At 49.0% G+C, this 27,736-nt stretch overlaps 2 protein-coding genes across 2 annotated transcripts; both read left to right on the plus strand.

Moving 5' to 3' along the window:
* The first annotated feature begins 6,931 nt into the window (after nt 1-6,931).
* Nucleotides 6,932-9,124, plus strand: CCL24 (C-C motif chemokine ligand 24). Its single transcript, XM_002923470.4, has 3 exons — nt 6,932-7,136; nt 7,375-7,492; nt 8,045-9,124. The coding sequence occupies exons 1-3, from the start codon at nt 7,064-7,066 to the stop codon at nt 8,211-8,213; spliced, it is 360 nt and encodes a 119-aa protein (XP_002923516.1). The 5' UTR covers nt 6,932-7,063; the 3' UTR covers nt 8,214-9,124.
* Nucleotides 9,125-18,554: 9,430 nt separating this feature from the next.
* On the plus strand, nt 18,555-25,877 carry CCL26 (C-C motif chemokine ligand 26). The gene is made up of 4 exons (XM_002923471.4): nt 18,555-18,664; nt 21,957-22,113; nt 22,204-22,318; nt 25,291-25,877. Exons 1-4 carry the CDS (start codon nt 18,647-18,649, stop codon nt 25,379-25,381), a joined length of 381 nt encoding a protein of 126 aa, XP_002923517.3. The 5' UTR covers nt 18,555-18,646; the 3' UTR covers nt 25,382-25,877.
* The last annotated feature ends 1,859 nt before the right edge of the window (nt 25,878-27,736 follow it).

Consider the following 27,736-nt stretch of genomic DNA (forward strand, 5'->3'; position numbering starts at 1 on the left):
TATATAAGTGTATATATATATATATATATATATATATATATATATATATAATCACTGATACCTCTGTTTCCATTCCAACATCCTTTGGTTCATTCTCTCCTTCCCCCTTTCCATATTTTCAATGCCCTTCCCCAGTAGCAAGAAACCTAGCTCCCATTGTCCTTATTTGCAGAGACCTAGAATGCAAGAAGCCCGTTCTTTTTAAACTGTTGTCAATCACTTATCTGTGGCGTGAATGCTTCTTTATTGCCTTTCTATAAAATAGTAGGTTCACATAACAAGGGACAGAGGGAGTAAGGAGGTGCTGGGGACTGAGGAGGATCCTTAGGAAAGAGAAAAAGAGAGAGTGAGGGGGACCTAAAACTTCCATTCTATGAAGACAGCCATGGAACCCATCAAAGAAAGACTTTTCTTCTGCCTGCTTGCCAGGAAGTGTGTGCAAGGTACGAGAAGGACTGGGGGAAAACCCACTGTCCCCACTTGCCTCTGCCCTCTCGGGTTCAATTTGGTAAGTCAGACTGTTGGATCAAAGTCAGCTCACGGGAGGGAGGCAGGTGAGGTCTCTGAGAGTGGGTGCAGCCTCAAGAAAGCCATGAGGCCCCCGCCATTTGAGCAAAAATTTGGAAGTTTCCTCAGCTTCTGCTATCTACTTTTTTCTTTAATTCTTGATTGAGATAAAATCTATATAACATAAAATTCATTGTTTTAATGCCTTTAACAATTTATTTATTTAGTTATTTATTTGAGAGAGCAGGCAAGCAGGATGAGGAGAAGAGGGGGAGGGAGAGGGAGAAGTATTGAGAGAATCTCAAGCAGACTCCTACCTAAGGGTGGAGCCCGATGCAGGGCTCGATCTCGCGACCCTGAGATCACGATGAAACCAAGAGTCGCATGCTTAACCGACTGAGCCACCCAGGTGCCCCAATGCCTTTAAAGTGTACAGTTGAGTGGCACAATTGATACAACCCTCTCCACTATTTAATTCTAGAACATTTCTATCACCCCAAGAAAGAAATCTCATCTCTCTCAACTCCCTCTTCCTCCTAGCCTCCCAGCACCCACTAATCTACTTTACATCTCTATGGAATTCTCACTCTAAACACTTCTTGTAAATGGAACCCTACACTCTATGACCTTTTGAGTCTGACTTCTGTCACTTACAAAGAATGTAACCGTACACTTCATTCCTTTTTACAGCTGAATAAAATTCCACTGTATAGCTACGCTGTTTTTGTTTATATGTTCATATCTGATGAACATGAGACTGTTAACATTTTTTTGGCTACTACAAATAATGCTGCTGTGAACATTCATTGGCAAGTTTTGGCACGAACATGTTTGCAGCTCTCTAGAATGTGCACCTTGGAGTTGAATTGTTGCATCATTTTGTAACCCTATGTTTGACTTTTTGAGGAACTGTCAAACTTTTCCACAGTGGTTACACAATCTTATATTCCCAGGAACAATGTATGAGAGTTCCTATTTCTCTGCCAACACTTATTTTGCTTTTTTTTTTTTTCCATAGCCATCCGTGTGAAGTGCTATCTCACTGTGCTTTTGATTTGAATTTCCCTAAAGACTAATGTCGAGTTATCTTTTCATGTACTTATTGGTCATCCATATATTTTCTTTGGAGAAATATCTAGTCAAATTCTTTGCTTATACTAAAATTGGATTATTTGTCTTTTCACAAGTGAAGTTCTAAGAATTTTCTGAAGCATCTGTCTGGATACTGGAATTATCAGATGACTTCCAAATATTTTCTCAAGCTACACGAGTCGACTTTTCACATTCTTGATAGTATCCTTTGATTCACAAAGGTTTTTTTTTTGAAGATTTTATTTATTTATTTGAGAGAGAGAGAGAGAAAGCAACAGTGAGAGAGAGCACAAGCAGGGGAAAGGGCAGTGGGGAGCGGGAGAAGCAGTGAGCCCGATGCTATGAGATGTGGGGCTGGATCCCAGGAACCCAAGATCATGACCTGAGCTGAGGGTAGGCGCTTAACTGACTGAGCCACCCAGGCACCCCAATTCACAACGTTTTTAGTTTTAGTAAAGTCCAACTGTTTTTTTGTGTGTTTGCTTGTGCTCTTGGTATCATATCAAAGAAACTGTTACTTAATCCAAGGTCATGAAGATTTATACTTATGTTTCCTTCTAAAAGTTCTATAGTTTTAACTCTTACATTTATGTTAATTTTCATATATGATGTGAGGGAGGGGATCCAGCTTCATTCTTTTGCATGTGGCTATCCAGTTGTCCCAGCACCATTTGTTGAAAAGATTATCCTTTCCCATCGAATGCCGTCTTGACATCCTTATCAAAAATCAATTCACTGTAAAGGTGAGGGTTTATTTCTGGGCTCTAAACTCCATTGATCTGTATGTCTATTCTTATGCCCATACCCAAACCATCTTGATTTCTTTAGTTTGTAATAACCTGTGAAAGTGGGAAGTGTTAGCCCTATAACTTTATTCTTCTTTTTCAAAATTATTCTGACCATTCTGGGTCCTCGAATTTCCGTATGAATTTTAGGATCAGCTTGCCCATCTTCCTTCTCTTTCTTAGCCTTTCACTCCCTCACTACTCTCATATTTTTAACACCCTATATGGTAGCTCAGGTTTCACCTGCAAAGCAAAAGTGGAATCAACGGTTGTGTGACCATGAGCGAGTTCCTTCACCTCTCTGTACAATATTATAATAGCTACAGTACAGGGTCATTAGTGTAAAGATTAGATTAAATGCAGTAATATATTAAAGCTCACGGAAGAGCCCGTGGATTATTTAGTCATCTCATTGGCTTGTAAACAAGTCGTAATAAAAATAAGAATGGCCACCTTTCGCAGGGGGCACTTGATCTATGCTGGACTGGGAGCTAAGCACTTCACATGAATTATCATGTTTGGTCCTCATAAAAACCCATGAGATGAATATTGTTATTTCCCTCTTCATAGATAATGACGTGAACAGTAAGGCACAGAAGAATTAAGTAACGTTCGCAATGCAGTTAAAGAGCTGAGCAAAGATTTCCATCCTGGCAGGTGACACTCAAATCCAGAGGGTGGTCCTCCTGGGCCATGGCTACTGGGTTTAGGGAGAGGCTTTAAAAGGTGGGCTCTGGGCTGACGTCCAAGAAGTGGGTCTTAGGAAACCTGCAGGTGTTTGTCACCCACCACCTGGAATACAACAGGGGCACCTCAGATTCTGCTACTTGCAGTAGATCTAACAGGTGGAGTGGAGCCAAATTAACCTCTCCTGGCTCCTGCCCCAGTCCCTCATCATCCCTCCCTTGGACAGCTTCAATAACCCCCAGCCAGCCTCCCTGCCCCAGTCCTTTCCTACCACACCCACCAGTGGATCCAATCATGTCACTAGACCACAGATCTGACCTCTTTTAACTCTGCATGTCCCAAAGCATGGGTGGCCCTGCTGCCGCCAGGATCAAGGCTGAGCTCCCAAGTGAGAGGCACTGCATATTGAGTTCATGTTGAGTTCAGACAGACCACAGTTCAAAATGCCGGCCCTACCCTTATCTGACCATGAAGGCTCAGTTGCCTTGGGGATGAAGTGTGGATTTCCAAGAAGAGGGATCCGAAGCATTTAGCAAGTTCATAGGCACGCTGAGCTCTGCCCCTCCGCTGCCCTCCTGCCCGATCCACCCCACCCTACCCTCACAACTGTCTACTTTTGCACTATTTAGGGCCATCGGGGCCAACTGTCCCTTTCTGGGACATGTCTTTGAGTATTTGAAGTCATTTCTTGTCCAAGCTAACAGCCCACTTCTTCCAGTTGTTTCTCACTGGAATGTGTCTTGGAGTCCCCTCACCCCATTGGCTACTGTCCATTGGCTGCTTTGGGTTTGGTGTAACATCATTGTCCTTGGGGCGACTCACCCAGGAGAGGCAACCAGGGCAGCCGTCCTTGCTGCCGTTCCGGGCATGACCACTGCTCCCTGCTCACTGCCAGGCACGGCTCTGCTTTCCTCCCCTGTTCCACTCCTCCCACCTGCCCACTTAGCCTTCAACCTCCTCCTCCCTCCTCAACTTATATCTTATATCACTCAATCTTATATCACTACCATAAATATAAAACCCCTTATCATAGAGGGTCCATAATAAGACATATTTAAATTAAAGTAAAATATGCCTGTTTCTGTATCACATGGTAATGTGGCTGCCACACTAGGGGAAACTCAGATCGGGCCGCATCCCACTTCTCAGATGGAGAAACCATGGTGGGCAAGAGGCAGAGTCTGAGCTGGAGCCCAGGGTTCACAGCACTTCACAGGGCCCCCCTTCTTTCTCCTTTTTCCTCTTCACCTCCTTCCCCCAAGTCTGCTCTGTCTGGCCCTCCTCTTCCCGTCTCCCTCTCCCTCCCCCTTCTCTCCTTTCTCCCTTCCTCTCCTCCCCCGCCTCCTTCTTTCTATTTGAGTCCTCCCTTTCTATTCTGCTTCTCTTTTGCTTTCACCCAAGACTTGGCTTTTTTTTTTTTAAAGGGCCTTGGGGGGAAAAATGGGGCATCTGGATAGCTCAGTCAGTTAAGTGTCCAACTCTTGATTTCAGCTGAGATCATGATTTCAGGGTCATGGGATAGAGCCCTGCGTGGGCTCCGAGCTCAGCAGGAAGTTGGCTTGAGATTCTCTCCTTCTCCCTCTGTGCCTCCATCACCCAGCATGCTCGTGCTCTCTGTGAAAGAAGAAAGAAAGAAAGAAAGAAAGAAAGAAAGAAAGAAAGAAAGAGAAAAGAAAGAAAAGAAAAGAAAGAAAGAAAGAAAAAGAAAGAAAGAAAAGAAAGAAAGGAGGGGTCTTGATCTCTAAAGGATGTTCCTAATCAGAGGGAAGCACCCCACCCCAACCCTCCCACCCAATGACCTTCTGCCATGCCACTCACTTGGTTGCAACATGAGGACAGCACAGGCTTCCTCCCCTGTTCAGCCCTGTCCTTGTTCTTCTCCTGCATACTGCTTCTGCCTGATGTCTTCCTGCTCCTGCCGCACTCTGTCCCAGCACTCCCTGTGTCAAAAAGTCCCATCTGGATTGTTCAGAAGCACATCTTTGAACGGATGTCCTAAGATGGAATCACGGAAAGTCCCTGCGTGTATAAAGGGCATCTCCTTTAATGTCCCCCATACTCTGCCAGGTGAGGGTGGTCCCGGCTGGCTGCTGAGGGGAAGGTGCAAAGCTGGTGAAGAGTTGAGTGGGACACTCGGTATTTTCCACTCCCTAAAGATGGGCAATGAAGAGAGCAGGTGCTGCTGGCCTCGCCCCCATCAGAGGACCTGCCTACTGCTCCCCCGTGTCCACGCCAATCCCAGTCATGCTGGGCAGAGATCACATGGGAGTCCTTGGTCCAGAGGAGAGCAACTCAGAGTTGGTCCATCATATATTCATTCTACAAATACTGGCTATGTGATAGGTGATCTGCTTGGGAACTTGTGGATGTGGAAATGGGACATTGATCTGGTGTTCACAGTCCCATGGGAGACACAGACACACAACTGGCCGTCATCTGGGTGACGTGTGACACTGTGCTCCTCCATGGGTGTGTTGCTGTGTGCCCTGGGTGGCCAGAGCAGGGAGGCCAGAGAAAGCCCGAGGATTTATTTCTGAGAGAAGTGGAATGGAGAACATTGGAGGGAGGGCTGGGAATGCAAGCAGCAATGACAAAGGTCCAAATATGGGGTCCCAGCCTGGGATCCTGGAACGGGGGGCAGAGTGAAGTGGGTGCCATATTCTGCTCTGTCTGCCAAGGTCACCTGAGTCCCTAAGAACAGCACTGCTCATTATGACCTACAAAGCCCTCCTGTGGCTACCAGTTTCCTGACTTTCCAAACCTCAGCACAGCCATCAGCATCAAGTGCATCCCCCACTTTCCTGCCAGCAGAGCTGGCCAGTTCCTTCAATGTTTCCCCCTTCCCACCTACACCCCTTGTCTCAGGTTGGGAGCCTCAGAACTGACCCTGGAAGAAGGATTCGCGGGCAAGTGGTTCATTAGGCAATGCTTCTAGGGGAAATCAACAGGGCAGAGAGGAAGCAGGATCCGAAGGGAAGGGGGTAAGTGGAGGGAAACTGGCTTGACCCGGTCAGGATCTCAGGAAGCAGTGTAGGTCATGCTGTATCTGGGGTCTGTGTCCCTCTAGCAGACCTATGTCAAGGGCTGCCCCAAGGATGTAGGTTTCTAGGTACTTCCCAACTTTCACAGAGCCTGCCGCGGCTAGGCAGCTCCAGCAGCTCGGGCCCTAGAAATGCAAGGCCACCAAAAGCCAGTGTGTGTGACCAAGGTGAAGGGGTGCAAGGGCATATGGACAACGAGAGCATCTGTTCTGCTCCATGTCCACTCGGTCAGCACCTGTAATAGCTTATTACACACACTTTCTCACCTATCTGTCTCCCCACCCGAAGCCTGGCACAGAGCACAGAGCCTAATAAGAGCTGGTGAATGTCAACTCAGGGGAATGCACCTGGGGGGCTCGGTCCGTTGAGTATCCGGCTCTTGGTTTCGGCTCAGGTCATGATCTCAAGGTCTTGAGATCGAGCCCCGCATCGGGCTTCCCACTGGGTGTGGAAGCTGCTTGAGATTCTCTCTTTCCCTCTCTGCCCACCCCCAAAAGACTTGGTGAATGAATGAATGAATGAATGAATGAATGAAAGAACATAGGGTGACTTTACCCATTTTCAGCTGAAGAAACTAAAGCTCAGGTAAGTGAGTGACTTATCCAGGATCCCACAGGGAACGAACCGCACGCCAAGAATCCTCACCAGCCTTCTGACTCCATCCAAAGCTTCTGCACTTCAGTTGGGCAGGGCAGCCCTCTCCTCCCCCAGCCTTTGTTAGAATACACCACATAACCCCTGACTCAGCTAGGCAACAACTTCCCCTTGGCAGAATTCATAGGCCTCAAGGAGCTCAAGGCAGCCTGGAGGGGGTGGGGGGAGGCTCTATCAGAGCGTGTCTCCTCCCAACTGCCCTTATAAGAGGCAGAGGGAGGTTGGGGTGGTCTGAAAGGAACCTGGCCCTCTCCTCCTGCAACCCCGGCTCTAGGTCCTGAACTCCGTCTCCAGGACATGGCAGGCCTTGCGACCCTTGGGGCTAGCCTCCTGCTCCTGACCCTGTGTGCCCACCACCTTGACCCTGCAGGTAAGACCACCAACCTCAGCCCAGTGCACTCAGGCGGGACAGTCATGCCAAGAGCGTGGCGGGGACGGCACAGCGGAGCGGGGAGGACCACCCAGGCTGGGTCTCCAGGAGAATCCTGAGGAGCAGCTGTGCAGGGACTGGGCTGGACGTGTTAGTGTAGGGGACGTGCTCCATCCCCAAAGCCCAGGGTCTCGGGCAGGCTGGAAAGAACACGGTTCTCCTCTCTCCCGTCTTTTAGGCTCTGTGCCCATCCCCTCTTCCTGCTGCATGTCCTTCATTTCCAAGACAGTTTCCGAGAAGCGAGTGGCTAGCTACCAGCTGTCCAGTGCGAGTGTCTGCCCTATGGCAGGAGTGATGTGAGTACCTCCCTCTCCCTGGACGCCCGGCAGGAAGGGGCAGGGACAGATGAGCCTCCAGGCTCATCACATATGCTAGGCACCGTTTGGGGACGTATAACATGATCTTAATTAACCCCCCAGACCATTGTGTGAGCAATAGGATTATTCCCATTTGACAGAGAACAACTGAGGCTCAAGGTCACTGGGACTCCAAATAACCTCATAGCTTCCTCTCCCACAAGGCAGCAAATGGGAGCTCACTCTGTAAGAGCAGCCTGCTGTAGAAATGTGACCTTGGTATCATGATCTATTTTGCCCCCTGGCACTAGAGTCGGCGCCCTAGCCTGGCACCCCCTAGCTCAGAGCTGGCTTGGCCTGTCCCCAATCAGACAGGGAGGTTGCCGAGTATGCGCAGAGATGCAGACATGCGGGGGGAAGACCATGTGTCAGGACCTTGCTAGGAGGCCCCCGGGCAGCAGGTTGAAGGCCTCCACACCCACCTCCTCCTCTGGGGAAGTGGTCTGAGGTCCCTGCCACCTCTCAAGTGTGCCCTTGTCACCCTTCCCACAGCTTCACCACCAGGAAGGGCCAGAAGTTCTGTGGCGACCCCAAGCAGCACTGGGTCCAGAAGATCACAAAGCTGGTGGATGCCAGGCGGAAGAAGGCATCCCCTATTGTCAGGGCGATGAGCACCAAAGCCCCTGTGCAGGAGAGCCCTGCCAACACCACCTCCATCTAACCACCGCCCGGCCCTCCACCTGGGGCCCGTGAGCCAGCAGTGAGAGGGGGAGAGTGAATGTTCCCTGTTTCCTAACATCAGTCTATAAAACAAAACCCAAGGCAGGGGAGGCCTGCTATGGGGGGCTGAGCAACTGCTCCAAGCGTCCTGGGTCCCTTACCTTCCCTGAGCTGGAGAAGAAGATTCTGGAAGGAAAGGGGTGGCAGCCATTTGTCCTCCTCCTGAGCTGGCGCTGGCCCTTCTCTGCTTCCCAGGCTCCATCAGAACCCAGGTGCATGAGGCCCAACCTCCAGACACACTCAGGTAGCACCAAAAAGCTTAGCCTATGGCTGGCTTCTGTGGGTCCTCTGGGCTTGCAGTGGGACCCTATGTGCTGTCTGTCTGTCTGGGTCTGGGCACCTGGCAACAGCTGCAGCTCGTTATCACATTGCCAATGCTCCCAGCTTGTCCCACTTCCAGAATCCCAGATGAATAAAAATCCGAGAAAATTCAGGGCTCCGTTGCCGGCTGCCAGATCCCGCCCTCCTTGCCCGAATCTCATGGGCTCTGCTTAATGAAGTTTTTAGGGACCCGTTGCTTTTGATGATGAAATGGAGCTGCAGGATCAGGATGAGGGGCCAGCCTGGGTAGTTTCATTCCTTTGGGAAGATAGGGTTTGGAGGAAGCGGTCCGCTTTGTGGCCGGGCCTGCTCCGGGCTGCCTTGGGGACGAAGACCTGTGCCTTTAAAGCTGGTCTTTCCCTACATCTGGGAGATGGGAAGACGGAGTGGGGGCTGCGGGGGGGAAGAGGGATTCCAGGGTTTGTTTGTTTTTTCCCTGTGTACGAGATACCAGTGACGTAGATGTCACGAGCGTGGAAACACTCGCTCTTCTCAAATAACGATCCAAGTAAAATGTGATGCCCTTTTGAAGGTGATTGTGTCTTGCCTGTTCTCTTCCTGGAGAGACAGGGTTGGGGTGTGAGCAATGGAGTGTGTGGCCCAGAGAGCATCCCGAGTTGCCCATCGAAGTGAATAATGGCAGCCTGAGCCCGGGGCAGCCTAGGAGCGGTCTTGGCCTGCTCTTGGGAGTGCTGTTGTGAACTTCGTAAAACATTCATGCACAGCTGGATTCAATTAAATTTTTAAAAAATTTTTCAACCAAGCGCATTATTGCACAAGGCCATGAAATGATAAAGATGGTCTCTGGCTTCGAGAATTAGGGAGAAAAATAACACACACACACACACACTCACAAATCAAAAGCAGTTTAGTACCAATCCTAGCTTGTCAGCTGCATGACCTTGACATGTGTCACTTAAGTTCTCTGAGCCTCAGTTTCCCTCATCTGTAAAATGGGGACAATAAGCCCTTTCCACTTGGGGTTTTCCCCGGAAGCAGACCCCGAAACGAAGATTCGAGTGCCCAGATTATGTGCGGGAGGTACAGGGAGTAACCTCAAGAGAATGGGGAGGTGACGCAAGGCAAAGGAAGGGAGCCAGCAAGGGAGCATCATCAGGCAGAGAGCAATTAGAGCTGAACGCTCTGGAAGGTGATGTGAGACCCAGCTCTGTGGGTCACTGCCAGCTGTGGGAAGGGGTGCACGTTCTGCGGGGGGGAGGGGGAGCAGAGCAGCCCTCCATGGCTCCCAACAAGCCTTTGGACTGGATGCAGAGCCCACCGAAGGCGTGGCCAGAGGCATTCACTGTACAGCTGCTCTCGAGATTCTTATAACTCCACTTCGAAGCAGACTGGAGCAGTGCTCGCAGTTCAAAGGAGGGGATGTTCTGGTGTGTGTCGAGGGGCACCTGCAGAAATCCTTAGCACAGAGTTGGCATCTGGAAGGTGACCGAGATTTCACTCTGGCGGGAAGAGCGTATCTGTAGGGATGGAAGAGAGCTGGAGCATTCAGGGACGAGAGACCGAAATGCAGATAGACAATGGCCAGACCGTGGATGACAACAGAACTCTGACCCACGGTCCTGGCAGCAAGCAGCCCAGAACCATCAAGACTTGGTTGAAGATGCCAGCTTCCTATTTTCCCCCCCTTTTCCAACTCAGGACCAACCAGAGAGCCAACTATATTCCCAAATCAAACACACAAGATGTTTGTTTCTCCATGCCAACCATCTCCAACTGAAACATGCCTGTGCTTCCCCTTTCGTCCACTCTGGGGCTCCCCCAATCCCTGGCCTGTCTGTGAGTCTCTGCCAAACACAAGCGAGAGTGGCTGCCTCTCCTGCTGCAGCAAGCTCTGAAAGAAAAACGTATCTGTCTTCCTCTCGGTGGTCTTTGTTTATTTCCACAAGGAACTTGTATAGTCTGGCCTCACTTTGCACATCTGTAAAATGGACACAAGAGAAGGGTTTTTCTCATGGTTGATTGTGAGGACTCAGTAAGACATGGATGCGTGGGAACCACTTAGCTCAATGCCCGGCACATACTAGAGGCTCAATAAATATGGCCAAGCCCAGCTGGGGGGCAGAGAGGTTGACACTGGTCTTGCTGGGGTCAGGGCATCAGGCTGACACTTTTTATTTTTAATTGAAGCTTAAGTGACATTTAATATCCTGTTAGTTTCAGGTGTACATCATAGTGATCTGGTATGTTTATATATTATGGTATGGTCCCCACAGTAAGTCTAGTTACTATCTGTCACCATACAAAGTCATTACAAGATTTTTGACTATATTCCCCATGCTGTACGTTACATCCCTGGGACTCATTTACTCGATGGCTGGAAGTTTGTACCTCTTAGTCCCTTTCACCTCTGGCTGACAATTCTGTGGCCTTCCCAGCAGGCTCTCTGGCTGTGCTTCCCCCCCGTCTCATTTCTCTGGTGGCCTTTTTTTTTTTTTAAGATTTTATTTATTTATTTGTCAGAGAGAGAGCACAGGCAGGGGGAGAGGCAGACAGAGGGAGAAGCAGGCTCCCCACCAAGCAGGGAGCCCGATGTAGGACTCGATCCCAGGATCCTGGGATCATGACCTAAGCCGAAGGCAGATGCTTAACCAACTGAGCCACCCAGGTGTTCTTTGCTGGTGGCCTTTAAATGTGTCTGGAGAAAAAAGGCACTGGTCAAGATGATGGCCACTGGGCCACTTGAACTGCCCACCAGAAGTCTTACCCTGCCTTTGTCTGGCCTTTCTCCAGAATGTGAACCATGAACGTGGATGGCCAGTTTTTGTTTTTGTTTCTGTTTTTTTACGATTTATTTATTTATTTGAGAGGGGGAGTGGCAGAAGAACAGAATCATCAAGCAGACTCCCTGCTGAGCTCAGAGCCCCACAAGGGGCTCGATCTCATGACCATGAGATCATGACTGAGCCGAAATCAAGACAGGGTCACTCAACCAACTGAGCCCCCCATGCGCTCCACTGATGGCCAGTCTTATGTGATGACATGATCCACTCCTGCCCTGCTTCTGCACAGGCCACCAGCACAATGACACTGAGTCACCCACACTCTTTCTCAAGCTCTCTTGGGAAGGAGACATTCCGGAGCTGGAGAGTGTGCTAGGAGCTGGTCAGGGAGGGCCTGGGTTCTCAGCTTGTGGCCATGTTAGGGCAAAGTTGACCTGCGTTTGGGAGAGCGCCCCACCTCCAGCAAAACCTGTTGTATGACTCATTAAAAGTGAGTGCAGGGGCGCCTGGGTGGCTCAGTCGTTAAGCGTCTGCCTTCGGCTCAGGGCGTGATCCCAGGGTCCTGGGATCGAGCCCCGCATTGGGCTCCCTGCTCCGCTGGGAGCCTGCTTCTTCCTCTCCCACTCCCCCTGCTTGTGTTCCCTCTCTCTCCGACTGTCTCTCTGTCAAATAAATAAATAAAATCTTAAAAAAAAAATGGTGAGTGCTAAGCTCTTTCCTCAGCACACAGCTGGTATGTCAAAAGGTTCTATCATAACCCAAGAGCGGAACAGGAAGGGAGCACTTGAGTCCTTGAGGCCAAGGGGTGGGAGAGAGAACGAGACACCTAATAGCCGTTCTCCATCCTGACTGGGCTTCAAATCAGCTGCAAACCTTTAAATACAGATTCCTGGGCCCCAACCCACACCCGGTGACTCAGACTCTTGCTGGAATGCGGCCGGGAAATCTGCAGTCTTTTAAAAAGTTGCCCACATCAGTGCACCCACTGTGGAACACAGTATGGCAGCCCCTCAAAGAATTAAAAATACAACTTCCATATGATCCAGCAATTTCACCTCTGGGTATTTGTCCAAAGGAAAGGAAAACACTAACTTGAGAAGACGTCCACTGCAGCCCTATTCACAAGGGCCAAGATATGGATGCCACTTAAGTGTCCACGGATGGACGGTGGATAAAGAAAAGGTGATTCTGTACATGCAATGGAACATAATACAGCCATAAAAAATCCCGCCGTTTGTGAAAACGTGAACGGACCTTGAGGGCCCTAGGCAAGGTGGAGCAAGTTAGGCAGGAAGAGACAAATACCATATGATCTCCTTGATACGTGGAATCTTTTTATGTTCAATTAGCCAACACATAGTACATCATTAGATTTTGACGTGGTGTTCAACGATTCATTAGTTGTATATAACACCCAGTGCTCATCACCACACAGGCACATGAAAAAATGTCCAACATCACCAGCCATCAGGGAAATACAGATCAGAACCACAACGAGATAGCACCTCACGCCAGTCAGAATGGCCCAAATTAACAATACAGGAAACAAGTGTTTGTGAGGATGCGGAGAAAGGGGAGCCCTCCTACACTGCTGGTGGGAATGCAAGCTGGTGCGGCCGCTCTGGAAAACAGTCTAGAGGCTTCTCAAGACCTTAAAAATAGAGCTACCCTATGACCCAGCAATTGCGCTACCAGGTATTTACCCCAAAGATACAGACGTAGTGAAAAGAAGGGGCGCCTGCACCCCAATGTTCATAGCAGCCATGTCCACAAGAGCCAAACTGTGGAATCTTTTGGGGGAAAAAATGAACTCACAGATACAGAGAATGGATGGGTGGTCACCAGAGGCAGGTGGGGCAGGCGCGGGAAATGAGTGTGGGTCATCAAAAGATACAGACTTTCGGTTATAAGATGAGTAAGTCCTGCGGATCCCATATATACCACGGGAACTGGAGTTAATGAGACCGTATGGCATATATGGAAGTCGCTAAGGGACTATAAAGTTCTTAGCACAAGGAAAGAATTGTAACTATGTGTCGGGACCGAGGTTAACTTATTAGCGTGATCATTTCACAATATATACATAAATGTATACACACCTAAGACTAATATGACTTTATATGGTTTCAGTTGCTTCTGCTTTTCAGGTGTCGGCTGCGGTGGAAAAATAAAGGTGGGGATGTCATTATGTCTTATATTTGTTCAAAGCCTTTGAACTTTCTGAGCTTCACCCCTGCCCTCCATCCCCTCCCCTCCTACAGCTCTTTCCTCTCCTCCCTGCTGAGTTTTCTTCTCTCCCAACCAGCCAGCCTTCCTACTGGGCTCAGCAAGTCTCCATGCATCTACTGAGAGGACAGTGCTTCTCAACGGTGATGATGGCAGTCCCTGCCCGGCTGTCCCTGCCTCCAGCAGACTGGTTCCTCCGAAAAGGCAGCTTCTCCGTCTTCTGTCTTCTCCCCTAACCCCACTTCCTCCTTGGAAAGGAAAGACTGGTTTAGCAGGGGGAGATGTTTTGCCGTCGGAAGTGCTGGAATCTGCTTTTAGATCTTGCGAAGCTATTTGTTCCACCGAATTCTACGGCTTTGTTTCTCTGGGTTGAATCTCTCTATTGAGAGTTATCTAACGTCCCAGAATGACAGGTCTGTCTGTTTCCAGGAAACACCTTTGTTCTGACTCCAAGATTTCCTCTTCCTGTGGGGTGGGCTCACGGGCTCAGCACACACAGGCCAGCGAGAGGACCCCCTGAATGCTCAGCCTTGCGCCGCCACCCCCACCCCCCCGCCCTCCAGCTCCCCCTCCTCCTTAGCTCCCACCCAGTCCCATCTGCAGCTTTGCCGCCGCTGCTTTGCCATGGTCAGATCATGCCTTTTTGGCCTCTGTGTTTTCTGGTTCCAAGAAAAGATATCCCGTTACTGTCTTTCTCTAGAAATCACATCATTCTCCTGGCTTTCCAACTTCTGAGCAGTGAAAGCCCTAAGGAATACACGTGTCTGGGCAGACGCTGTGGGTATGGCCCGGTCACAAGAGCGCCCAGGAGAGGGTCACCAGGAGAAACTTCTCGTGGGCCTGAGAATGAGGAAGAGCTGCCTTCCCCAAGAAAAGCCGCGTTTGCTTTGATGTTTTTAAGACACTGTGAGTCATGGGACTGATTGCATTTCCCTTTTCGCATCAGCTCTTTGAGAGCGGGCCGGCTCTCGCAGCCTGGGCAGGTGTTGCATCTTATCCACCCAGCCATTATTTGCCCTTTGCTTTGATAGTCTCCCTTAATTGCAGGCTGGTTTTGGCTCCAGGACAGAGTCTGGAGCAAGCTAACCTTGAGTCCCTTTCTCAGGGGAGGGGTGGGGCAGGGGCCAGGACCCTAAGACGCTCCAAGGCAGAAGAGGGAACAGGTGTGAGACAGACCTGCCTTTGAAACGTGGCTCTGCCCCCTGCTAGGTGTGTGACCTTGAACAAATTACCGGCTCTCTCGGAATCTCAGGTCCCTTGGATGAAGAGCATTGGCATGATAAAACTTCCTTCACGGCACTGCTCTGGGGTTAAATGGGGTAACTGAAACACACCAACGGAAACAGGTTTGTCTTTTCCGATTCCAGGGACCGTGTTTGTCTTTGCTTGACTCCACTCTGCGTCTATCAGACCCAAACTAGGATGGTGCCTAAAGCTGCCCAGCTCTGGGAAACCCCTCCACCCACCCTGGGCCCTCTTCTGGCCTCTCCCTGATGTCCAGGACCATCGACAGAGGGCGCATTTCCGTTTCACTCAACTTTGGTCTCGTTTGCCCACCATGTATCTGCGGAGCTGCGGGCAGCACCTGGGTGCCCGGTGTAAACCCAGCAAACACTTGTTACATAAATGGATTACAAACTCTGCGCCAAAAGCTTGTGAAGACAAGCAAGAATCCTTCTGGGCTCCTTGATGATGAGTTGCAGGGGTAAGGTAGCGGTGCAAATGGACAGTAACCTGCACGTTGTCCTTCAAGGCTAAGTGCAAAGGTCACTTTCTTTAAAGGAAGACCCTTCTGACCCCTTGGCTGCATTCAGATTCCCTCAATGTACACTCCTAAAGCTCCCTATGCTTCTCCTTCGAAGTACACGCCCCAGGTATAAATCACAACTTATTGGGTAACTGTTTTCTGCGTGAGGTCTACTCCCTGCACTAGAACATACACAGCAGGGACCACACCTGTCTCGTCTGCCTCTGGATCTCAGCATCTAGGACAGTGCGGAGAACAAAATAAAGCATCCGTCGGGACACCTGGGTGGCTCCGTTGGTGAACCGCCTGCCTCCGGCTCAGGTCATGATCCCAGGGGCCTGGGTTCGAGTCCCGCGTCGGGCTCCCTGCTCAGCAGGAAGCCTGCTTCTCCCTCTGCCCCTCCCCCCTGCTGTGCGCTTTCTCACACACACACACACACTCTCTCTCTCTCTCTCTCATAAATAAAATCTTTTTTAAAAAATCTGTTGAATGAATGAGTCAGTGAAGAAATGGAGAGAACTCACCATCCAAGAAGGGAAGCAGCCAGGTAAGCTGATGGGTGTGGGAAGTGCCATCTGCTATTCAACTCTGCGCAGTGTGGAGCCAGAGGACAGCCACACCATCCGACTTCGTAAGGAAGGGTGGAGGAAGGCTTCCCGGAAGAGGTGACACGGGTCAGAGACCCGGAGGGTGGAGTCTATGCAGACACAGCATGGGGCGTTCCGCCCCCAGCGGAAGAATATTCCGTTGCAACCCGAAGTCCACACGTAGTGGATACTGGCAGTGCCCAGCCCACATCCCCTCGGCACCCACCCTTCTGTGCCCCCATTCCCTCTGTCCTCCATCCACATGTGCCTGGGGTCCTGCACCTGAGGTCCAAGTACCCAAGGTCAGTGCCCCTGGGCCATGGAGGGTGCATGTGCCAGCTCCCCATGCTCGGCCGCGGTGACTCGGCTCGCGTCTACACGTCTCCAGCGGGATCGAGCCCTGATGCCGGCAACGGGAACCCGCTCTATAAGGCGCCCTTTCTTCACTGGCTGCTTTCCCTTCTCTGCCTGAGTCCTCCGCACCTCTGCTGGCATTTCTTGTGATCTACAAAATACCGTGTTTGCGCTCAAATCCTTGCTCAGGATCTGCTTCTGGGAGAACCTGGTCAGCTTAGGCTGCCATAACGGAATGCCACAGATAGGCGTTTTTAAACAACAGACATCTATTTCTTGCAGTTTTGGAGGCTGCAAGGGCCAAGATCAAGGCATCAGCGGGGCTGGTTTCTCCCAAGGCTTCTCTTCTTGGTGTGCACGTGGCCACCTCTTCGCTGTGCCTCCAAATGGCCTTTTCTCTGTGTGCACACATCCCTGGCATCTCTCCCTTTTCTTATAAGGACACCTGTCCTATTGACTCAGGGCCCTACCCTTGACCTTAATTACCCCTTGAAAGGTCTTATCTCCAAATACAGTTACGTTGGGGATCAGGGGACGCAATTCAGTCTATAATGAGGGGAACCAGGGAGAGCAGCTCAGCTAAGGAAGATGGGCCTAGAGACACAAGCCAGAAGAGTGACAACAAAACAGCAGGCCTGATTCTGGAAGCGTGTCCAGAGTAGTTTGGAATGCAGATTACAGTCTACACCTTGGGAACCATACGGAATTGACGGTTCTGAGAGCCATACACACACGGCCAGAGCCCAGCCACCAGGCTGGAGGGTAAGGGGCATGGGCTTCAACCATAGGGAAGAGGCTGGGGGGAACAGAGCAGGAACCAGGATTCACTAATTTATCCACCATATCATTTCCTTCTCCTTCACTAATGTATTGAAATATAATATGCATAATCCAGAAAAGTACATAAATCCATAGAGAACAGCTCAATGAATTGTCACAAGATGAAAAGGTACACCGGTACCCTGATCAGGGAGCAGAGTGTATCAGCCCCCCACAGAGCTCCCCTTGGGCCTCTCTTCCCCTTGCTATTTCCCAAAGGTAACCATCATTCTGACCGCCATCATTACGGGTTTGCTGTGATGGTTTGGAACTTTATGCACATGGGATCCTGCAGTATTTTTCTTTCCTATCTGGCTTCTTTTCCTCAGCATAATACATGTAATTATAGCCCATTCTCATTGTTATACGGTGGATAATGTTAGTATACCACAATTCATTTCCATTCTACCGTTGACAGATATTTGCGTAATTTCCAGTTTGGGGTTATTATGAACAATGTCTTTTGGCAAACACACGTACACATTTCTGACCAGTACACTTCTATTCCTAGGAGTGGAAGTGCCTGATTATAGAGAATATGTACATTGAACGTTAGTAAATACCGCCCATTGCTTGCCACTCCCACCGTGGTATTTTTCCGGGGCCATCTCCTCACTGGCTCTTGGTATTTTCCATCTTTTTCACGTTAGCCATTCTGGTGGGTATGTGAGCACTACCATATTGTGGTTTAAATTTGCATTTCTCTAAGGTCTAATAGAATCAGGCCTCTCTCATTCATCATTTGGGTTGCCTCCTTCATAGAGTGTTCAAGTTTCAGCCTTTTTTTGGTGGGGGGATGTATTGTTTCTTTTTATATTCTTAATTCTAGCCCCGGATACATGTGCTATTAGTTTCTTAGATCCTCCGTAACAATTTACCCCAAACTGGGTGGCTTAAAACAACGGATGTTTGTCCTCTCGTGGTGCTGGAGGCTGGATGTCTGGAGTCGAGGTGTCAGCAGGGCCGTGCTCCCTCCAAAGGCTCTAGGGAAGAATCCTTCCTCCCCTCTTCCTAGCGTGTGGTGGCTCCCGGCACTCCTTGGCGCTCCTAGCTAGTGTTTGTATCACACCAGTCTCTGCCTCTGTCCTCGCATGGCCTTCTCCCTCCCTGAGTGTCTCTGTGTCTCTTCACATGGCCTTCTTATGAGGACATCAGTCACTGGATTAAGAGCTGAAAGGGAAACAACTCTTCTGTTTTATGTCTACTCACTACAACACTCCACTCTCCAGGCTTCGCTTCCGACGCCCTATGTGGGTTTTCCTCACCCCCAGCAATTCTCAGACACCAGCTGGGCATCCTGCAATGTAACTCAATCCTGACGCTATCTACCGGGGGATTGCATCAGATCCCACAGGTGAGGGGCTCCACCCTACCAGGCCGCCCCTCCCTGCTTCAGTGGCCAGTTCCAAGTCCAGGTCGGTCACCTGTGCTTCTGACCCGCCAGTGGTCAATTGGAGGTTCCCGTGATCCCCTCCTTAGGATTGATCATTTGCTGGAGCAGCTCACAGAACTCAGGAAAACTGGATTTATTCACTAGATTACCAATTTATCCTGAAGGATACAACCCAGGAACAGCTCCATGGGAGAGATGCAGAGGGTAAGGTGTGGGGAAGGGAGCTGAGCTTCCAAGCCCTCTGGGTGGGAGTGGGTGCCCCACTCTCCCAGCACCTCCCCATGTTCACCAACCCAGAAGCCCTCTGAGCCCTGTCTTTTGGGTATTCTGGGGGGAGGCTTCATTATGTAGGCATAATTAACTAAGTCATTGGCCACTGGGGATTAATTCAACCTCCAGCCCCTCTCCCCTCCCCAGAGATTGGGGGGTGGGGCTGAAAGTTCCACTCCTCCAATCACCTGGCTGCTTCCCCTGGTAACGATCCCCCTCCCTGTGGTTTTATCCTGGGGCTGTTCAAAAATCACCGCGTTCAGGTCAACACAAGTGTGGTTGGAAAGGGCTGGTTATGTGTAAAAAGATGCTCCTTTCGTCTTTATTGCTCTGGAGCTATTTCAAGAACTGAGGACAAACGACCAAATATTAGAAACAAAAGATGCTCCCATTGCTCTCCCAGCTTAGAAAATTACACAGGTTTGGGGCACCTGGTGGCGCAGTGGGCTGGGCAGCTCACTCTTGGTTTCAGCTTAGGTGGTGATCTCAGGGTTGTGGGATTCAATCCTGTGTCGGTCTCTGTACTCAGAGAGGAGTCTGCTTAAGACTCTCTCTCTCTCCCTCTGCCCCTCACTCTCTCTCTAAAATAATTTTTTTTAAAAGAAAGAAAATTACAAAGGTTTTAGGAGCTGTGTGCCAAGGGTTATAGACCAAATATGTATTTATTATAAACCACAATATCACAAGAGCCCATCCCAATCCAATATGACCTCCTCTTAACTAATTACAGCTGCAAAGACCCTGTTTTCCAAAAAAGATCACATTCCAAAGTTCTGGGTTGACATGAATTTTGGGGACACACTCTTCAATCTAGTATAGACATATTGCAAAAATCTACCCAACCCTCCCACCTTTTCACTCTCTTATTGGTGCCTTGTAATGAATAAAAGTTTCAAATTCTAACTACAGTCCAATTGATCAACCCTTTATCTGCCCCTTGTGGTTAGTGTTTATTGTGTCCCATTTATGAAATCTTTGTGTCCCCCCCAGCACACTGCAGCTGTTGAAGCAGGAACTGATGTGTGAAGCTGGTCAGTAGGATGGTATGGGGCAAATTGAAGGCATGGGTGAGGAGGCTTATCCTGAAAGAGAGAAGGTTCAAGGACAAACATAATAATGGTAGCAGGTGCCGTTGGGGCCCCACTCATATCCCCTTATCACTCACTTCTGTGAGTCAAAGGCTGTAATTGAGGACACCTGCCCTGCCTGAGGGCTATTACCCTGATGGCAGAGTGCTCTCAGCCTGCTCCTGAAACAAGACAGAGATGTGGGATGGAGCCCTCAGCCAACGACATGAAGGGACGTGGAGGGTTAATATCCCCACTTCCTCACCCCACAGTTGGGCCAACTCAGGTTAGTTCTGCACGGGTCCCCCGCGCCCCTCAGAGCTACCAAGCTTCAGCTGTCCGGGACAGTAACCTGCTTGATCACCCACCCCCGTGTTGGTGCCCTCCCTTCCCCACCTCCTGCCCACTCTCCCCAACTGGTGTCTTCTGGAATTAGCCCCTTCACGAATTGCTTTTGCTGTGGTTCTTGTCTCAGCACCTGTTTTAGGGGAGCCCAAACTAAAACAATGGTTTTCAAATCTGCCAAAACCTCCATTTGCTCCCCTTCCAAAAGAAGAGAAGAGAAATCAGGCATTTTTGAACAGACTAGAAGCAATGGAAATAAAGATTTCAGCTAAATTTTAAAGAACCTAAAAGAATTTTGTCAAAGTCAGAGCTGTCTTAGGTTGAGACAAGGTCAACAGTGAGCTCAGAACCATAGTCAGAATAGTCTGGATGACTGAGGCGTTGGGAGAAGGGGGCAGTAATGTTTTAAAGAACCTAAAAGAATTTTGTCAAAGTCAGAGCTGTCTTAGGTTGAGACAAGGTCTACAGTGAGCTCAGAACCATAGTCAGAATAGTCTGGATGACTGAGGCGTTGGGAGAAGGGGGCAGTAATGTTTTAAAGGGCCCCAGTTAGGGGCACCTGGGTGGCGCAGTCGTTAAGCGTCTGCCTTTGGCTCAGGGTGTGATCCCGGTGTTCTGGGATCGAGCCCCATATCAGGCTCCTCCACTAGGAGCCTGCTTCTTCCTCTCCCACTCCCCCTGCTTGTGTTCCCTCTCTCACTGGCTGTCTCTATCTCTGTCAAATAAATAAAATCTTTAAAAAAAAAAATAAAAATAAAGGGTCCCAATTAGCTCTGAAAAATGCTATGGTTCTAGATGGCTAGTGGAATTTTTTTTTTTTTTTGCCTTAAACTCAAATTTTTAAAGCCCCAGGGGGGCATTATCAGCGGGTAAATACAGATCTGAAAGTCCCGCTCTACCCTTCCCTAAGACTCGGCGAAATTCACTGCCCCCCTCTAGACTACGCTTTCCCCATTTTAGTCAAATCTGGCTAAAATACAGATTCCTGGGTGTCTCTCCCAAAGAGCCTCACCCAGGAGGTACAAAGCCGGAACAGGGAATATCCTTGTGGTTTCTTTCTTTCTTTCTTTTTTCGGTCTCCAGGCAACTGTGATGCTCTGTCAGGTTTGGGACCCTCTAAACCAAGTGAGATAGCTTTAAGTGTCCCCAAACAGCTCTGGCACCAAGGGTGAAGTGATTGTGTGGCACTGAGAAGATAGTATGGGTACATGCCACAGCATTGTTCTCAAACATTCATCGTCGAGACCAGGCTGCCCTATGCTCATGTCCTGAGACTGTCCATGCCTCATCAAGAGATAAGCCGTGTTGGGATGCCTGGGTGGCTCGGTTGGTTAAGCATCTGACTTCAGCTCAGGTCATGATCCCAGAGTCCCAGGATTGAGCCCCTACTCACAGGGAGTCTGCTTCTCCCTCAAACCTCCCCGCCACCCTACCCCCTCTCGCGCTCTCTCTCTCTCTCAAATAAATAAATAAAATCTTTAAAAGAGAGATAAGCAATGTTTAAGAAGCAAAGAAGCTTTGGTCAAGAGCCAGAAATCAATCGAGGACATCCATTGTATTCTAAGGTATTTTAAGTCAGTTCTGGAGAACCATTATTCATTTCCTCTGCTTTTGCTTTTCAAACAACAAAGCATTGGTTCGGACAAAAACACCCCTGCAGAAACTCCCAGTGGTGTGCTGGCTCCTCCCCTTCCCTCAGATGACATTTCCTTTCTTTACAATCTTCTTCCAAAGGTATCAGGTTGCGCCCCCACTGTAGGGTCAAAAGAGCTGCCCTTGTTCTCAACCACAAATTTCTCTGGAATTCTCTCCAGGGACAACTTAGCCCTATTAAAGGAGGTCAGGTGGAGTCAGGAGGAATGTGGGAGAAAGCTGTGAAGGGCCCAGCTTGCAGCACCATGAAGAGCTTTCCCATCGGCTTTCTTGTTCTCTTGATCTTCATCCTGAATGTCCATCGTGGAATTGCCACACGTATGGAGGTGTCCCCCTACCTTCCCCGGGGCGGGCTGGGAGTAGAAGCCAAGGGTCACCTCCCAGCTCCTTAATCTCCCTGTTTTTTAGGTGGCAGTGATGTGGCCAAGTTTTGCTGCTTCCAATATAGCCACAAGATCCTTCCCTGGAAGTGGGTGCATTCCTATAAATTCACCAGGAACAGCTGCTCCCAGCAGGCCGTGATGTGAGTATTTCTTGTTTGGACTTGCAGGATCCTCACCAGACATGTAAGTGCCTGGGCGCTGGCTAGACCCCCCCAGCACCAAGATGAGGCTCAGGATGGGACTCTGGTAATTTGGGTTGTCACCCTGCGTCTGCCTACTAAGGAGTGTGACCCTGGGGCCTTCGTTTCCTAACTTTCATATACCATGTACCAAACAATGTGCTAAGTGCTGGGTATAAAAGAGAGAACAGACAGCCCTTCTAGATCTTATATCTTAGCATAAGAAAAGGCTGTTAAAGGCGTTTGCACAAAATAGATAATCACTACTGTAATGAAGAGAGAGAGGAGGAGGGAATCTGTCGCTGTGGGGGGGGGCGCAGAACCTTATCTCTGCCCTCTTAGGGGCTCCAGCTGAGCCTGAGAAGGAAATTGACATAAGACAGATTAACAGAAAACAAAACAAAACAAGAAAAGGCACACAAATTTTTACACATACATGGGAGCTCCCAGAGGAAAATAAAGACCAAAGAAGTGGCAAAAACCAAATGCTCTTATGCTAGCTTGAACAGAGAGAGTCGATTGTGGAAATGTGACTAAAATCTGTGGGATAGGCTGTATGGGATAGTAAGACTTCCCTTAACAAGGTCTGTTAAAGAATTCTCTTGGCCTTGACTTCCTATCTCTGGCGATAGGAATATTTCTTTCCTCCTGGTACAGGAAGGATATCTTTCACATGGGCATTCTATCTCCTGCTTTCAGGAGAAAAAGAGGAGGTCAGAACCTTCTTGCACCTGCTGGTTTGTTTGTTTGTTTTAAGTGCTTTAGCTCAAAATAATCCTTTTGCCAAAGTGACATTTTGGGGTGCCATATTCTGCCTCCCTTCATCATAGTCACACAACGACCTAACTGGATGGGGGAGGGTCTCCCAGAGGATGAGACATGTACACTCAGACCCCCAAAGGATAAGTGGGATTGGCCTTGTTCCAAAGTGGTGAGCAGCAAGTGTGTGGGAGGAACATGTCACTGACAAACAAACAGGTAGACAGGAGCCCAGTCATGCCGGGCTCTTCGGTAGTGAGAGAGAGAACACAGGGCTCCTGGCGGGACTAAATGAGAGGATCACATGCAAAGTCTTTGGCACTGTGCCTGCACACCGTAGGAGTCTGGCAAATGCAAATCTTTAATCTTTAAATGCAAATACACAGGGAAGGGCTGGTTGCTGCTCCCCAGGACACAGGGTTCCCGAACATCAGAGAATGGTGCAGAAGCGGGGAGAAGGGGCTCCAGTGGCAGATCTGAATGTCATTGTTTTGAGACAGGAACAGGAAAGGGACACACAGGTGCCTAATTGTGGATGGGGCATACCCTGGGTCTTCTCCTTTGTGTCTTGATTTGAAGCTTTCTGAGGCTTTTAAGATGTCAACCTGTAACACCTGGCAAAGAGCCCCGCGCTGGGCTCAAAGCAGAGGCTCTGTCACTTACAAGCTATGTGACCTTGGGCAAGTCAAGTTTCCTTATTTGTAAAGGGAAGGGGAGGGGCCAAATCAGTTATCAATCACTGCATGACAGACCACCCCGGAACTTAGTGGCTTAATACAACAAGGATCACTTTCTGATCTCTGTGGGACAGGACTTTCAGCAGCGCTGGGCGGGGTGGTTCCGGCTTGGCGTCTCTCTTCCGGGCCTCTCTGTGTGGTGTCTCTGTTGGGCCAGTTTGGGCTTTTGCGCGGTGTGGTTACCTGGAGTGGTGGTGTCTCGTACAAGCTGATTCAAAGCTCCCGGATAAGTGGCCCGTGAACCAGGCCAAAGCTGCATAACCTTCTATGATCTAGCCTATGAGGTCACAGCGTCACCTCTGCTGCGATCTACTGGTTGACCAGTCCTTAAGGCTGGCCTTCATTCAAAGGGTGGGGACAGAAATCCCCATCTTTCAATGGGAGTGCTGTCAAAGAAATTTCAAAGGTTCACAGAACCCTGCCTCTCCCTCATTTTCCCATCCTTTTGGCTCTTCTCTCCAGCATGGGGCCAGCCTGAGAGCCCCGTGAATACTCTGTAGCCCTCCAGGCTAGAGCACCCCCGACCTAGGCTCTCATCACATCTGAGGCTGGAGGACACTCAGGGTGTCAAACACGACCCCCCACTCCTCAGGAGTGCATAGTGTTGTAAGGAATGCAAGAATCCTATATAACTAGCCGTGGCAAACAACCCATGATAATGTGGTTAAGAATCGAGCAGCGAGGGGCGCCTGGGTGGCACAGCGGTTAAGCATCTGCCTTCGGCTCAGGGCGTGATCCTGGCGTTATGGGATCGAGTCCCACATCAGGCTCCTCTGCTATGAGCCTGCTTCTTCCTCTCCCACTCCCCCTGCTTGTGTTCCTTCTCTCTCTGGCTGTCTCTATCTCTGTCAAATAAATAAATAAAATCTTAAAAAAAAAAAAAAAAAGAAAACAATACCCTGCTTCCTTTTAAAAAAAAAAAAAAAAAGAATCGAGCAGCGTGACGGGCTGTGATCTCGCGTTTTTGCTTGAAGACCTGATGTGCTATGATTCCATGAATTAAAAATACTAAAGACTTTTGGGAGTCAGGCTAATGTTCTAAAGTGGATGGTGGTGATGTTTTCATTATGCGTGGATCTACTAAAAGCCATTGAATTATAATGATATACTTAAAAAAGAGTGAATTGCATGGTATGTGAATTGTATCTCCATAAAGCTTTTATGTTAAAACAAAAGAATTAAGAGGCATGGTACAGGTTACATGCTTTGGACTAAAGATGTTGGAAGTTATTTCCTGGGAGAGATGGGCCTGGCAGCATGGGCTCCAGTGGAAAACGGGGCAAAGGGGAAAGCAAGGACCAGAAGAGGGAGCAGAAACTGTAACAGGTGCAATAAGGCGAGAGAGAGTGAGTCAAGGGGCTGACGCCCCGCCCCCCTTTCTATCTCTACAGGAGGCAAAAGTTCTCAGTATTGACTGTCAGCTTCTCTTTTCCACAGATTCACTACCAAAAAAGGCCATAAAGTCTGTGCACAACCAAAGGAAAAATGGGTGCAAAGATACATCTCTTTACTCACAGAACAGCAGTAATCGTTAACTGTTGAATTTTAAGCCCAAGGACACCTGGACCCTGCTCTTGACCCTGCTGTCCTTTGCAGAACCCGGAGACTTTCTTCAGCAGAAGGCTCGCTGGGACTGAGGAAGAAGAGAACTTTTAAGAAAGATGTCTCCATTAAGATTTGATTTGCTCCTAAACATTCTTATTCAGTAAAAGCTGAGTCTTCACCAAAGCAAAGAAGCGGAGTCAATATTCTTGGCTGGTTCCCTGCCCTAACACTGGTGTGGAATTCTTCCTTATGTTCTTGTACCAAAAAAAAAAAAAGCAAGGGAGAGTTTAATATATTTTGGCAAAATGCCCATCAAATGTTTTCACATTATTTAGAGAGGTAAGTTTATGTGACTTGGAAAATTAAATTCTGTGCAACCCCTCATGGCCTGTTGGTGTTGGGTGAATAAAATGCCCTCTGTATCCGGAGGTGCGGTGTCTCTGTTTTCTCATAAGTGGTCAATCAATAAACATAAATACCGGGGAACCTGGGTGGCTCAGTCGGTTGAGCGTCTGACTCTTGATTTTGGCTTAGGTCATGGTCTCAGGGTCCTGAGATTGAGCCCCCCCTTCCCCGGGGCCAGGTTCCACGCTCAGTGGGGAGTCTGCTTGAAATTCTCTCTTTCCCTCTCCCTCTGCCCCACCCCCCCCAAAAGATAACTAAATAAAATCTTTGAAAAGTATATTATTTATCTACTGTCAAACTAAAAAATTAAACAACAAAGCTTAGGGAATAGCAATTGAGGTTACTTGGGAATGGCAGAGAAACTGCAAACTAGAGGGAACCACGGGCAGGTCGGGAGAACAAAGGTGAACATCCTTCTACAGAACAAAGGAGGAAGTTGGGAAGGGTTGTTTGGAACAACAGTTCATTGGAGGAAAATGAGAGCTGGAAGTGGCTGTGGCTTCTCATTGGCTGTGATTGCCCGGCGGAGAGGACATCGCCTTTCTTCCCGCAGGTCTGTGTGAGTGGTGGTGCATGAGCCCCCTCCCCTCATGGCTTCCCCACTCCATTATTTTAAATTTAAGTAGGCTCCCTGCCCAATGTGGGGCTTGAACTCACAACCCTGAGATTAAGACTCACTCGAGCCAGCCCCGTGTCCCAGTCCCTGCTCCATATTTGATGAATGAGGTTTCCTTTATTCATTTTCACATTCCCCCATTTTGATCAAGGTCTTTTCTTGAAATCATCCTGTTCAAGAGTCAGACTTTCTGTATTTAGTGGGTTTGTCCCTCGGGGCCAGGAAGGACCTTTCCCAATCATCAAGTTGCATGTCAAAGGGAAAGTGCATAGCAAAGGGAAGCCATTTAAGACCACCTTGAGGAAGGCGGGGTAAGAGAAAGAACTCTCTGGTATTTCCCATTTAAAGTCTCTTATCTTATCAAGGTTGTAAGTGCTAGAGGTCATCTTGAACCTTGAGCCAGCGTCAGCCTTTGGGGTCGTCATTTCTACAAAGATTTGATGGGCAGTGGGTACAAGGCTTAAAAATGATTGTACAAAAAAAAAAAAAAACAAGGAGCAGAAAAATAAACCCAGGGACAGCTGGGTAGCTCAGTCAGTTAAGGATTTGCCTTCCGCTCAGGTCATGATCTTGGGATCCTGTGATTTTTTTTGAGCCCCAAGCTGGGCTCCCGGCTCAGCAGGGAGTCTGCTTCTCCCTCTCCCTCTGTGCCTCCCTCTGCTTGCACTCTCTCTCTCTCTCTCCCTCCCTCCCCAAAAAAGAAATGAAACCTTTAAAAAATAATAATAAACCCAGTTTATATAATGGTCCTAAATCAGGAGCCCAAACCTGCAGGTAACCAGCTAAATAGATCAAAAGACCATCGGTTAGTTAGGCCAGGTTTTCTCCTAGCCCGAAACAAAACATTGTTTGAAATTCCAGAGATTGGGGCACCTGGGTAGCTCAGTCGGTTAAGCGTCTGTTGATTTCAGCTCAGGTCATGATCTCAGAATCTGAGATCAAGCCCCCTGTATGCGGGGTGTGGTGCATAGAGCTGGCTTGGAGGATATGTTCTCTCTTCTCTCCCTCCTCGCCCCGCCTCCTGTGCCCTGCCTCTCCCACCCCCATAAACACATGCACCTGCTCTCTCCCCCTCTTGCCCAGATAAATAAATAAATAATTCCAGAGTTATCCCCCTTAGCAATGGCCTGGGAGATACGGATGATGGTGTTATCTTTCCAGACCAATGCCAGAGTCAAAGAAAGAAAGGGAAGAAGAAAGGATTTCATGTTCAAAGTATCTTGGGCCAGAGTGTCCTACATCGATGTCAGCTGCTTCTCTTCCTAATCATTCGGTGCAAAGGGTCTCCAGCATTCATTCATGTAAGACCAGCTGTCA

Source organism: Ailuropoda melanoleuca, chromosome 10, assembly GCF_002007445.2.
Source record: "Ailuropoda melanoleuca isolate Jingjing chromosome 10, ASM200744v2, whole genome shotgun sequence".
Classification (NCBI taxonomy): Eukaryota; Metazoa; Chordata; class Mammalia; order Carnivora; family Ursidae; genus Ailuropoda; species Ailuropoda melanoleuca.